This window comes from Miniopterus natalensis, chromosome 2, assembly GCF_054644295.1.
Source record: "Miniopterus natalensis isolate mMinNat1 chromosome 2, mMinNat1.hap1, whole genome shotgun sequence".
Taxonomy (NCBI): Eukaryota; Metazoa; Chordata; class Mammalia; order Chiroptera; family Miniopteridae; genus Miniopterus; species Miniopterus natalensis.
The window spans coordinates 992,463-1,005,178 of record NC_142082.1 but is presented as its reverse complement, the minus strand read 5'-3'; the positions used below and the strand labels follow the sequence as shown (position 1 = coordinate 1,005,178).

At 50.9% G+C, this 12,716-nt stretch overlaps 1 protein-coding gene across 1 annotated transcript in view; it reads left to right on the top strand.

The window, feature by feature from the left end:
• The window catches only part of CSMD1 (CUB and Sushi multiple domains 1), a 193,176-nt gene that overhangs the window by 27,970 nt on the left and 152,490 nt on the right, over positions 1–12,716 (top strand). The window contains exons 6-12 of the mRNA XM_087815024.1: positions 1,577–1,764; positions 3,252–3,440; positions 5,023–5,139; positions 6,757–6,972; positions 7,421–7,609; positions 10,382–10,551; positions 11,570–11,726. Coding sequence (XP_087671150.1) covers positions 1,577–1,764; positions 3,252–3,440; positions 5,023–5,139; positions 6,757–6,972; positions 7,421–7,609; positions 10,382–10,551; positions 11,570–11,726 — 1,226 coding nt within the window. The remainder of the gene's footprint in view (positions 1–1,576; positions 1,765–3,251; positions 3,441–5,022; positions 5,140–6,756; positions 6,973–7,420; positions 7,610–10,381; positions 10,552–11,569; positions 11,727–12,716) is intronic.

Here is a 12,716-nt window from a genome sequence, read left to right as displayed (position 1 = left end):
AGAAGGAAGGGAATAATTTGGTTTATGTGTCCATGATACTGAGAATGGATCCTTACACTACCGTAATCATCGGGATAGTGTTAGGTGTGCGCTCCCTCCACCCAGCTGTCGCTAAAGAAACACGTGGGAAATTTTGTGCAGATATTTCAAAGGAGGTTTATTCTGTGCTTATCCAGACTTTTGAATTTGAACTCAGATCTCTGAGAAACCTTAGAGAACATTTAACCAGAGAAAGACAAGACTGCACAGTTCAACCCCAGCGCCCAGCCTCCGGGCTTGAGTTCCAGCCCAACCACGCGACGCTCACGGTGCTTAAAGCCTCTTTATAGGGGCCTGGGGGCCGGGGCCCAGCCTAAGGGCGTTGGAGGAACATTTCATTGTGCATCTGCACTGAGGGAAATAGACGATCACTGGGGGCTCAGCACCTTTTAGTTGTCCCTGCCGTGGAGCTAAGTGTCCTGCACACAGCTCCCCCCCCAGCCCGTGACAGTCAGTGCAGAGCCTGGGCTTCGCGGACGCCTTCGTCTGCAAGTCCCGAGTGAACCAGGGCCTTGCGACGAGGCGGCTGCCCCCTGAGGGCACAGCAGACGCTCGGACACGGGGTTGGCTCTGCGAGGACCACTGGGCCCAGGTAGAAAATGCTCTCGGAGCCTTGAGTAGCCCAGTCATCGCCCCCAAGAGGACCCAGGTGGCTGCGACTGTGTGAAATTACCAGATCCTGCCCTGCCGGGTGGCTCTGGGGTTGAGCATCGACCTATGAACCAGGGGGTCACAGTTCGATTCCCAGTCAGGGCACATGCCCAGGTTTCGGGCTCGATCCCCAGCAGGGAGCGTGCAGGAGGCAGCCGGTCAATGGCTCTCTCATCATTGGTGTTTCTCTCTCTCTCTTCCTCTCTCTGAAATCAATAAAAACGTATAAAATTTTTAAAAATTAAAAAAAAAAATAAAAATACCGTATCTGGCCCGATTCCCTGGACACGTGATATTCTTCTCGTAAGAAAAGTTAAGCCCTTTTGGAAGCTGCTCTAACTTCTCACATCAGTTAAGCAGCGTTTCTTTGCAGAAGCCGCAGTGCGCTCGGTCCCCTCTCGTCCTGGGAGAGCTAATGTGGCCTCAGAGGCACGGGCTTTGCTTTTGTGGGGAGTTTAGAGTATTGAATCGCCCCCTTTCTTTAAGAGACCTTTTCACCTCCCTGCTGCCCATTCTGGGGTATCCATCATCATACTAATGGGATGGCGAAAATCGTCTGAAAATGCAAACCGAGTGATTTTCGCTAATTGCTGATTATTGATCTGTCCATCTATTTATTTTACGAGAGCTGACTTGGTGGACGGTGCTGTGTCTGCGTTGCCGGCAGGGTGTTCAGTGAGAGGGAGGGATGTGGGTGCACCTTTCCTTTCAGGAAAATGTCCCATTCTTAAATATTACAGGTGCCCGCATTTTTTATACGTGTACAGAACTGTACGCGTTTTATTTCTGTCACCCGTGGGGTTTTAATCAATGAATGAAGATATCACAGGAGTGTCTGTGAGTTAACGTGGCTTCTGGTCTCTCTCCTGACCGATGCCCCCCCCAGGTTCCAGACAGAAGTGAACTACGACACCCTGGAGGTGCGGGATGGGCCGACCAGCTCGTCCCCGCTGATCGGCGAGTACCAGGGCACCCAGGCCCCCCAGTTCCTCATCAGCACCGGGAACTCCATGCGCCTGCTCTTTACCACGGACAGCAGCCGGGCCAGCGTGGGATTCCTCATCCGCTACGAGAGTGAGTCCCGTCCCATCCCTGTCCCTGCACGTGAACCATCAGGCGTGGCCTCAGGGCTCCACCTGGAACCACAGACCCGCCCTGCGCTCAGGAAATCCCGAGGCTCAGGGGTCCCCCCCAGGAGCAGCCGTCTCGCATCCCTGACGACAGTGTTGAATTGTGACCCGGGGGCCCTGCTTGTGTTCCTGAGCCTGATGAGTCGCTTGTTGCTACGCTAACCAAGAAACGTCGCCCCGTTATTCGTTCTAAAACATCACCCCTTAGCTGCATTTCAGGCACTTGACTTAATAAAGGCAGGCATCTCCATAAGGCCCTTCACTCAAACTTTAATACAATATATGCAACACTTAGAAATGTTAGCCCAGCCCCAGCCGCTTTGGCTCTGTGGTTAGAGCATCAGCCAGCAGCCTGAGGGTCCTGGGTTCAATTCTGGCCGAGGGCATGTACCTTGGCTGCAGGTTCGGTCCTAGTCGGGCACGTGTGTGCAGGAGGCAACCAGCGGATGTCTCCCTCCCTCCCTCCCTCCCTCCCTCCCTCCTCCCCTCCCTCCCTCTCTCTCTGAAAAGCAATAGAAACAATATTCTCAGGTGAGAATTGAAAAATAAAGAAATATTAACCCAAAGACCCCTGGGGGCAGATGGGACAGTCTGAATATTGGTGATAATTTAAGATTTCCGATGAGTATTTCAGGTCATCATTGTAAAGCTCTGAACCTGCAGTGAGGTCCGTGTAGGGGTAACATCTTTCCACTTATTCTCATTCGTAAACATCCTAATGCTCTGCTCTTCCCATTTCCCGTATTTTGAAAGTGTACACTCTTCTAAAAAGGAAGAGAAATGTCAGGGAGGGAAAAGAACCGGCTGTCCCGACGCGATCGTGATCGGGGGACTGCACGCAGCACCTCGCTGTCAGCATCTTTCCAAAGGCTCGTTGTCGGCACCTTGGAAGCGGTGACTCGGGTGCAGGTCTGAGCACGAGGTGCCGATTCCTGGGGAGCGGTTTTGGGAAACCCACCAGGGCGCCTCCAGCTTAATGCGCCTCCCGTGTCGGGCCTGGGCGTGGGGCCTGCGCACAAGGGCTGGACCCGGGCTCCCGCAGCACCGCTGGAAGGGGGGGGCGGCAGGGATGGACGAGAAACGGAGGCACGGCTTAGGCTTATTTATTTAGTGCGTCGTCGGTGGTTTTCAAATGGGGGAAGCAGGTCAGCGAGGCCGGTGGGCGAGTCACGCTTGCGCCGCGAGGTATCAGCTGGAAGCAGCTGACGTCACCTATCTCTTGAATAACACGGAGAGGTATTTGAAGATGTATTTTCACATGAACAGATTATTGAATTTATTGCGTGATTTTCCAGGGCTGACTATGTCTGGGGACACTTCACAGGTACAACGGCCCGGATAGCTTCTCCATAAACCAGGAACGGGTATATTTAGGGCGGTTCTGGGATGCGCGGGCGCAGAATAGTAACGCCCTGCTCTGGGCCGGTCCAGGTGTGACGCTGGAGTCGGACTCCTGCCTGGACCCCGGCATCCCTGTGAACGGCCGTCGGCATGGCGACACCTTCGGCGTCCGGTCGACGGTGACCTTCAGCTGCGACCCCGGGTACACGCTCAGCGACGACGAGCCCCTCGTCTGCGAGAGGAACCACCAGTGGAACCACGCGCTGCCCAGCTGCGACGGTAGGCGGGCCCAGGCGAGCCCACCGCGGGCAATGGGGAGGCGCCCGAGCGTTTCCGCCGCCCGGATGGGGGGTTTCAGGAGGTGGCAGATATAATAGGAGCAAAGTGGGATTTCTGTTTGACGGGTGCCCCTCAAAATACTGTCCCTGTTTGTTTATTCTTTATTGATTTATTTTGAAGCCAGGTTTTCTTTTTTATTTTTCATTTGTTTGTTTGTTTGCTAATTCTCACCGAAGGATATTCTCTCCATTGCTGCTCAGAGAGAGTCGAAGGGAGAGAGGGAGAGAGAGAAACGTCAGTGCCAGGGAGACGCACGGATCGGTTGCCTCCTGCACTCGCCCCAACCGGGGTCGGGGGTAGAACCTACCACCCGGGTACATGCCCTTGATCAGGAATCAAACCCGAGACCCTTTGGTACGTGGGCCAAACTCCAACCACTTAGCCACACCAGCCAGGGCAAGCCTGTCGCTATTTAACATGTGGCATTTACCTAGCACATTGTTTCTAGTGGGTAGAGCATGGATTCGGAAATGAAGCATGAAAAATTATGGGCTGTCCTTCAACGATATCCCCAAACACTCAAACACACATGGCTGAGTTGTACGCATACCCTTGTGCACAGCGTCTATTGAAGAAAGCACGCGAGACACTCGTAAATAGGCAGATTCTACATCATCAGCCTCAATTTCCTCTGACCCAGGACCATACATCCATTGACGTCCTCTCTCTCTCCCTTCCTCTCTCTAAAAACCAATTAAAACATATTAAAATAAAATAAAAATATACAAAAAGATGGGCAGCTTTAAAAAATGCAAACCTGCCCCATTTCTGAAGCTCTAACTGTGAATGTCGGGGTTCTCTAGAGAAACAAGCAGTGGGATGTGTTTATATGTACATATCCGGGGAGAGAGAGAGACATATAAGGGATTGGCTCAGCCACTATGGAGACTGTCAGGCTCTGAGATACGCAGTCAGCTAGCTGGAGACCCAGGAGAGCAATGGCATAAGGCTTAAGGCTGGTTGGCTCGAGACTCAGAAATAGCCCACGTTTCCGTTCAATCTGAAGGCCCGAAATACGACAATGTCCCGGTCAGAAGTCCGTCAGGCAAGAGAAATTTCATCTTACTTGCAGGAGGTTCAGCCTTTTGTTCTTTCAGTCCTTCAACGGATTGAATGAGGCCCACCCACATCAGGGAGGGCAATCTGCTTTACTCCATCTACCGACTCAATGTTAATCGCATCTAAAACCACCTTCACACACACACCCAGAATAGTGTTAGACCAAGAGTTTAGGCTCCCCGGTCAAGTTGATCCTTAAATTTACCATCAGAGGAAGTTTCTGCTGTAGCCGCTATGCTTCCTGTGTTCTTTTTCTAGGTTTTGTACTATTTAGGACACCTGTGTATGAGCTAGCATGTTATAATTATGAGTAAAATAAAGTTTTGGATTTGTTTTCATTTTCATGGGGGCGATATTAGATAATCTTTCAGTCCTTGGCAAATGAAATGTCACTTTAAATGTGTTTTATTCCAGCAGCCATTGTGAAACGAGTACTGTAATAACGATTCCTTATTATTTTAAGCCCTCTGTGGAGGCTACACCCATGGAAAGAGTGGAACAGTCCTTTCTCCCGGGTTCCCAGACTTTTACCCAAACTCTCTCAACTGCACGTGGACCATTGAGGTGTCTCATGGAAAAGGTGAGGATATGACATGAATTCCCAACACGCACAGTAATGGACAAGATGGAAACATGGAAAAAAAAGAGAAAGTATTAACGTATGAGATAAGAGATTTCATCGTACGCAGTTTATCTGTTAATTTTTATGTTTTTATAAGACTTTAGAAGAACTATGGTCTGTAAATGGTTAGTGCTACAAGCAAAAGTAGATTTCCTGTTTTACTCTCTGTTTATCGGATAAGCTGGTCTTACACGCGTGAGCGTAAGCTTGAAAATTAGTATAAAGGCAAGAAAAAGAGGCATAGATTGTATAACATGTGAATGCTGATTAAATAAAAGGAACTAAGAGGAAACGGCCTGAGCCTCTAATGTCCGCAGTGGGTCTAGGATCCCATCTGTGCTGCCTCGTTACCCGGAACAGTGACACGTACAAGTCACGTCACGCTACCCACGGATGACCCCTGGGCAGCTCACATTGTCCTCACTTTAGAGACAAGTCGAGTGAAGACCAGAAAATGTTTACTTTGTACAAGAAATGCGGTTTATGCACATTTGATTTAGCAACGTGTCATGGTTTTGTTTATTTTTTGAACGTCTAAACTTGTCATTTTTAACAAAATAATCTGGAGATTTGATCACATAAATATCATGTAGACTTCTTCTTTCTGCTTAGACCTGAACCTGCTTGAGTTAAATCGACATTTTATTGCATGTGCTGAGCTGCAATATGTCCTCATGGATATATGTTAAAAAGGGTTGGGCCTGGAAGAAAATTAAGAATAAAAAAGAAAAATATTATGAATGTCATCATAAATATAAGTATTTTTATTAAAAAGAACATGTCCATAGCTCATTTTATTTATTTGGCTCTGGGAACCCAGAAACAGTGCTTTGTGGGTACAGCTAATAGGAGAGCATATGCGTTGAGGGCACATAAACTGTGATTCCGAAGACGTACCCCTCGGGCGCGTGAGCTCATGTGCCGGACTCCAAGCTAAGACTTCATAAAGGACATCTATTTAATATAAGTGGGAAAGTTCTCCAGTCCTTTGTTTCAAGTGCTCTGCTTAAGGGCCTAGTGACCATTTCTGCACGTAGCCCGTTGTCAGATCCTGGCAAACTCCTCCTCTGCCTCCACCCCTGACCACACATCTGAATCTGCACCTCCGACTCTATGTCTATATCTGTATCTACATCTGTACCTGTATCTGTATTTACATCTCTATCTGTAGGGTGCCCCAAAAATGCAAACCCACACTTTGAATAATTATAAAGGCAGTGCTTACGAAAATGCATTTCATTTTCAACATTGAGCTCTCAGCTGTTAAAATGTGTATACATTTTGGGGGGACGCCCTGTATATCTATACCTGTGTCTGTATCTACACCTACGTCTACATCTATACTTATATATTCTCAAACATTCATTCATTTTCGCTGTTTATTCCAATTACTTCTTTCATTTCTAATGCCACTCCCTCTCCACCCATTGTCTGTATTTTCTTTTCCAACTTCAAAGTTAGGTTTGCATGTTAAGGTTAAATTTTGATTCAAGACTGATGTCCTCAGGCCCAGAAGCACTCATTTGTTCAGCAGCTGTTCTCACCCCCACTCTGTCTCTCTCCCTCGTCTCTCAGGGGTGCAGATGATGTTCCACACCTTCCACCTGGAGAGTTCTCACGACTACCTGCTGGTCACGGAGGACGGGAGCTTCTCGGAGCCCGTGGCCCGGCTCACGGGCTCGGTGCTGCCCCACACGATTAAGGCCGGTCTGTTCGGGAACTTCACCGCCCAGCTGCGGTTCATATCTGACTTCTCCATTTCCTACGAGGGCTTCAACATCACCTTCTCGGGTACGTTGGGCTCATCCGCTGCTCGCAACAGCAGTGCTGCGTGGGCGTGTTTGTGTGCAGCTGTGTGTGTGGTTGTGTACGAGCATGGGGGGGGATAGGTATGCATGTGTATGGTTGTGTGGGGTGTATGCGATTACAGATAAGTGGGTGACAGAAAATAAATGGGTGACACTTAGAAATAGTAAAATAATTTCACACTGTTAAAGTGACAGTTTTGAAATGGTCATTTTATTTTATTTTATGTCTGTGTAAAAAGCACTAAGATTGGTGCCATTTGCTATCAGAGAGCTCACAGTAAAGAAAATGGTGCACCTGAGAGTGAGAGCAGCGTTTGTGAGACCCTAATGATGTACTGACTCATTTTTAGTAACAGCAGTTCTCTGTCTTCTGAATAACTTTCGAATAGTTACCCAAATTCCCACAAACCTGCTCTCTCTTCATGTCTCAGAGTATGACCTGGAGCCCTGTGAGGACCCCGGCGTCCCCGCCTTCAGCCGGAGGATCGGTTTCCACTTCGGAGTCGGGGACTCGCTGACCTTCTCCTGCTTCCCGGGGTATCGCCTAGAAGGTGCCACCAAGCTGACCTGCCTGGGCGGGGGCCGCCGTGTGTGGAGTGCACCTCTGCCAAGGTGTGTGGGTAGGTGGTCACACGCTTTCATTTCATTCATCCAGTGGGGACAGGGCCCGGCGTGGCCGGAAGAGGGCGAGGCCCGGGCACCAGACCGGGGTGAGCCTTTTGGCTGTGCCGTCTCAGCTGGAGGTCAGCTCCTCCAGCCCTAAAATTCATGACAGAGGAAGAGTGAGACTCGGTGTCAACCATATTTACAAAGGGGGGAAGGAGGCAAAGCAACAGCTGGAAACCACAATGTAATGACACAGCCTTGGGCACGCTGTAGTAACAGAACCTTGGACACGCTGTAGTAACACACCTTGGGCACGCTGTAGTAACACACCTTGGACACGCTGTAGTAACAGAACCTTGGACACGCTGTAGTAACAGAACCTTGGACACGCTGTAGTAACAGAACCTTGGACACGCTGTAGTAACACACCTTGGGCACGCTGTAGTAACAGAACCTTGGACACGCTGTAGTAACACACCTTCGGCACGCTGTAGTAACAGAACCTTGGACACGCTGTAGTAACACACCTTGGGCACGCTGTAGTAACAGAACCTTGGACACGCTGTAGTAACAGAACCTTGGACACGCTGTAGTAACACACCTTGGACACGCTGTAGTAACACACCTTGGACACGCTGTAGTAACACACCTTGGGCACGCTGTAGTAACACACCTTGGACACGCTATAGTAACACACCTTGGACACGCTGTAGTAACAGAACCTTGGACACGCTGTAGTAACACACCTTGGGCACGCTGTAGTAACAGAACCTTGGACACGCTGTAGTAACAGAACCTTGGACACGCTGTAGTAACACACCTTGGACACGCTGTAGTAACAGAACCTTGGACACGCTGTAGTAACAGAACCTTGGACACGCTGTAGTAACACACCTTCGGCACGCTGTAGTAACAGAACCTTGGACACGCTGTAGTAACACACCTTCGGCACGCTGTAGTAACTCAGCCTTGGGCACTGTGTTGATTTGAAGCAGGGAGTCTCTCCTGGTACAACATGCGACAATGTAAATTCTGTGGTTTCACTGTGTCTCTCGGTCGGACCGGCTGACTGGCATGCTCCTGCAGAGTGGGCATTGACACCTGAATGCTGAGTCAGCGTCTCCAGTGTGCTCTGCGGAATTCAGAAGGGGGTTCCAGGGACTAATAGGAAATGGCTTAGGCCCTTAGAAATGAGGCACATGGTGGGGTTAGGTGTGATCGGTGGGGTGATATTACTGTTACTCAGAGCTGTGCTCCTGTGAGGAGATGCACGGAGTCGTGGTGGCTGCAGGGCTGGAATAAGGTGTTTTGCCTGCGCATCTGGAGGGTCTGGTCCTCAGCCCCAGAGACAGTGTGGAGTACCTGCCCCCCAGCCCCCTGCCCCCAGGCCCCTGGCCCCCAGCCTCCTGCCCCCCTGCCCCCAGCCCCCTGCCCCCCAGCCCCCTGCCCCCAGCCTCCTGCCCTCAGCCTCCTGCCCCGCTGCCCCCAGCCCCCTGCCCCCCAGCCCCCTGCCCCCAGCCCCCTGCCCCCAGCCCCCTGCCCCCCTGCCTCCTGCCCCCCTGCCCCCCAGCCCCCAGCCCCCTGCCCCCAGCCCCCCAGCCCCCTGCCCCCAGCCCCCTGCCCTCAGCCTCCTGCCCCCCAGCCCCCTGCCCCCTGCCCCCAGCCCCCAGCCCCCAGCCCCCTGCCCCCAGCCTCCTGCCCTCAGCCTCCTGCCCCCCTGCCCCCCGCCCCCAGCCCCCTGCCCCCAGCCTCCTGCCCTCAGCCTCCTGCCCCCCGCCCCCAGCCCCCTGCCCCCAGCCCCCAGCCCCCTGCCCCCTGCCCCCTGCCCCCAGCCCCTGCCCCCAGCCCCCTGCCCCCTGCCCCCAGCCCCCTGCCCCCAGCCCCCTGCCCCCAGCCCCTGCCCCAGCCCCCTGCCCCCTGCCCCCTGCCCCCAGCCTCCTGCTCTGCGTGTGTGGCTGCACCACCGCTCGCTGAAGTGGCCGAGAACGGCTAATGCAGAGATGGCGTCGTGACACTTGCCGAGGGTTCACCACGATTCTCCCTGGTTGTGAGGCGGCGGAGCCCACGGGCGTCCGTGATGCACCCACAGCAGGCTCCCCGTGGACACCGCGAGGCGGTGGGGCAGTTGTGAAGACACGATTCCTTAATTCTCCAAACACCACATGGTTAGCTTAGTAAAACCAGGTTTCTTCCTTGACTCTGAATCTCTTCGATTGTCAGATTATTTAGGAATATCACAGGATTCCCAGGGGATGCTGTCGTTTTCCATCTTAATGAAGCACAAACAGGCAGAGCCTCAGGGCTCCGTTACGAAAACGGTTCAACTCTGAGCGTGAACGGAGTGGCCTCGTCTCGTCCGGGGCTCCTGTCTGTACGTTTCTACTGTGCGGCTTTCTCCCCAGATAGTGCTTCTTACTCTTGTTGTGGTCATGGTTTTTATTTGAGAATTGGGTGATAATTTTGAACCCAGCCCCCAGAAAAAAATATGTACGTACTTTATAGATGACCCTGAGTCCCCAGAATCCTGGAACCCGTGTCCCCAGGTCGAGCGGCACGCTGCTTTCACGAGGTCGGAAGCAGCCTTTTAAAAGAAATAAGAAAATCTCGAAAATGGGTATCTTTCCTGTCCAGTTGGTAAAACACTAACGGAAAAGTCACTGATCTATAAAAACAAGGCATTAATTACAGACATCGAGAGGAGCGAGGGCTGTCATGATTTTAAATTGTATTCGTTAAAATCAGTAATTCCACGTTGAATCCTCTGTCCTGTTTCATGTCTGTTTTAGCCGAATGCGGGGCGAGTGTCAGAGGAAACGAGGGGACGTTGCTGTCGCCGAACTTCCCGTCCAACTATGACAACAACCACGAGTGTATCTACAGCATAGAGACCGAGGCCGGCAAGGGCATCCGCCTCCGGGCCCGAAGCTTCCAGCTGCTCGAAGGGGACACGCTAAAGGTAAAGGGTCCCTTTTGTACCTTGACGCTGCCAGGACAGAACTTTTTAATTACAACTGAGCCAAGACTAGCGTCACTCTGGGCTCAAAGACCGTGACCTGTGACAGGATCTCAGCATGACGTCCTGTCTTGTAACCGCTGGGCAGGGAGGGTTGCCCTGTGCCCTGTACTTGCCGGACAGCTCAGAGAGGACCGCGTGGCCGAATATTATACAGCTTTAACTTTTTTTAAAAATATATCTTTGCCCCGGCCGGGCATGGCTCAGCGGTTGAGCGTCGACCTAGGATCCAGGCGATCCGGGTTTGATTCCTGGTCAGGGCACAGGCCCGGGTTGTGGGCTGCAGCCGATCAGTGACTCTCATCATTGATGTTTCTGTCTCTCTCTCTCCCTTTCACTCTCTGAAATCAATAAAGATATATATATCTTTATTTATATATTTATATTTTATTTATATATATATTTAAATATATCTTTATTGATTTCAGAGAGAGAAAGGGAGAGAGAGAGAGACAGAAACATCAATGATGAGAGTCACTGATCGGCTGCCTCCTGCAGGCCCCCTGTTGGGGATCGAGCCCGAAACCCGGCATGTGCCCTGATGGGGAATCGAACCCTGACCTCTTGCATCCTAGGTCGATGCTCAACAGCTGAGCCACGCCGGCCGGGCCACATCCTTCAACCTTTATAAGTGGGCGAGAAGGGAGGGGAGAAAAGTAGGTAACAGAACCTGGAAATGCAAAGAAATCTTTATTTAATTTTAAATAAACGCAGAAAGAGCTCTTGGAGTGATGAACGTGAAGTGATCTGAACTCAGATCAATCTCTGTCTTTAATGTTCATGGTAAAGATGGAGCCTAAAGAACAGGATTGCCCAGCGCTTCATCCGGCCTCTATTCTGCAAACTGTGAACCTGTAAAGTGTTGCGTAGAACCACACCGCCGGTTATTTGACTTTCTCGTTAAAGCTGTTCCGTTAAGCGTGATGGAGCAGCACTGTCTCACGCTGTGACTCCTCCCCAGGTGTATGATGGACGGGACAGCTCCTCGCGGCCCCTGGGGACCTTCACCAAGAACGAGCTGACAGGCCTGGTCCTAAACAGCACCTCGAACCACCTGTGGCTGGAGTTCAACACCAACGGCTCGGACACCGGCCAGGGCTTCCAGCTCACCTACACCAGTGAGTGGCCTGGGACATGGCGGTTTTACTGTCTCGGGATCCGTCCGTTGCTTAGCTGATCCGGTGCATTTTAAGTTTTTCGTTTGCCTGGCCTAGAAAAAGCAGACGCTCCGGGTGCAGGTCTCGCCTGTATTTATGATACAGTAGGTGGTGCTGATGGCTCTACAATCAAAATATGATTAAATTCTTAGCTTCAAACATGAACACCTAAATGAAATATCCGTCCCCAAAAGATGGTGTGGAAATAATGCTTATAAAAAGTCTTGAGCAAATTATTAAAGCTTAAGACGATGTAAAGGCATTTTCAACCATTTTCACAAGACTTTGCGATTGCCTCTTGCTTGTTAATTGCATTACTTAAGGAAACATTCATAGTAAATGTTTCAGATCCATAATTAACCTACACACAGGTGGATTAGAAAATGCCAACAGAGATAAATACACAGTTTAGTAAACATCCCCAAGTGTTTGAGACGCTTACAAATAATATTGGTATATTCTTTGATAGTTACAACATCTCCTGGCACCTCTTCTCGTTCCACCCTGTTGGCAATTCTGGGTCTTGGCAAAGGGCCCCTTTTACTCTTGTCCATGAGGCAGAAACCGAGAGTCCATGTCTTTAGGTGGGTCTCTGAAGCTTTCAGGTCCAGAGTGGCCGAGCCAGGCCCCGAATCCAGGTCTCCTGCCTGAAGCCCAGGACTGTTGATGAGCTTATTTTCGGATATTTTAGACGGACCCCTCTTTGATGAGTACCATGTACGCTGACTCGCATCGGTATATCCAGTGGCACTGGCAAGGGAGACAAGCCAGGGCTCTGGGGACAAGTTGAAATGAATATAATTGTGGACATTTATTAAGCAACTGCTGGTTTCCGAATAGTAGGCCTGGGCAGCACACAGCGGGGAGAGTTTACGTTTATTACAAAACACTGCTTTTTATCACAGATCAGTCGGTCCGTGCTCGTAAGAGAGGACTGGCTACTGATTCTGT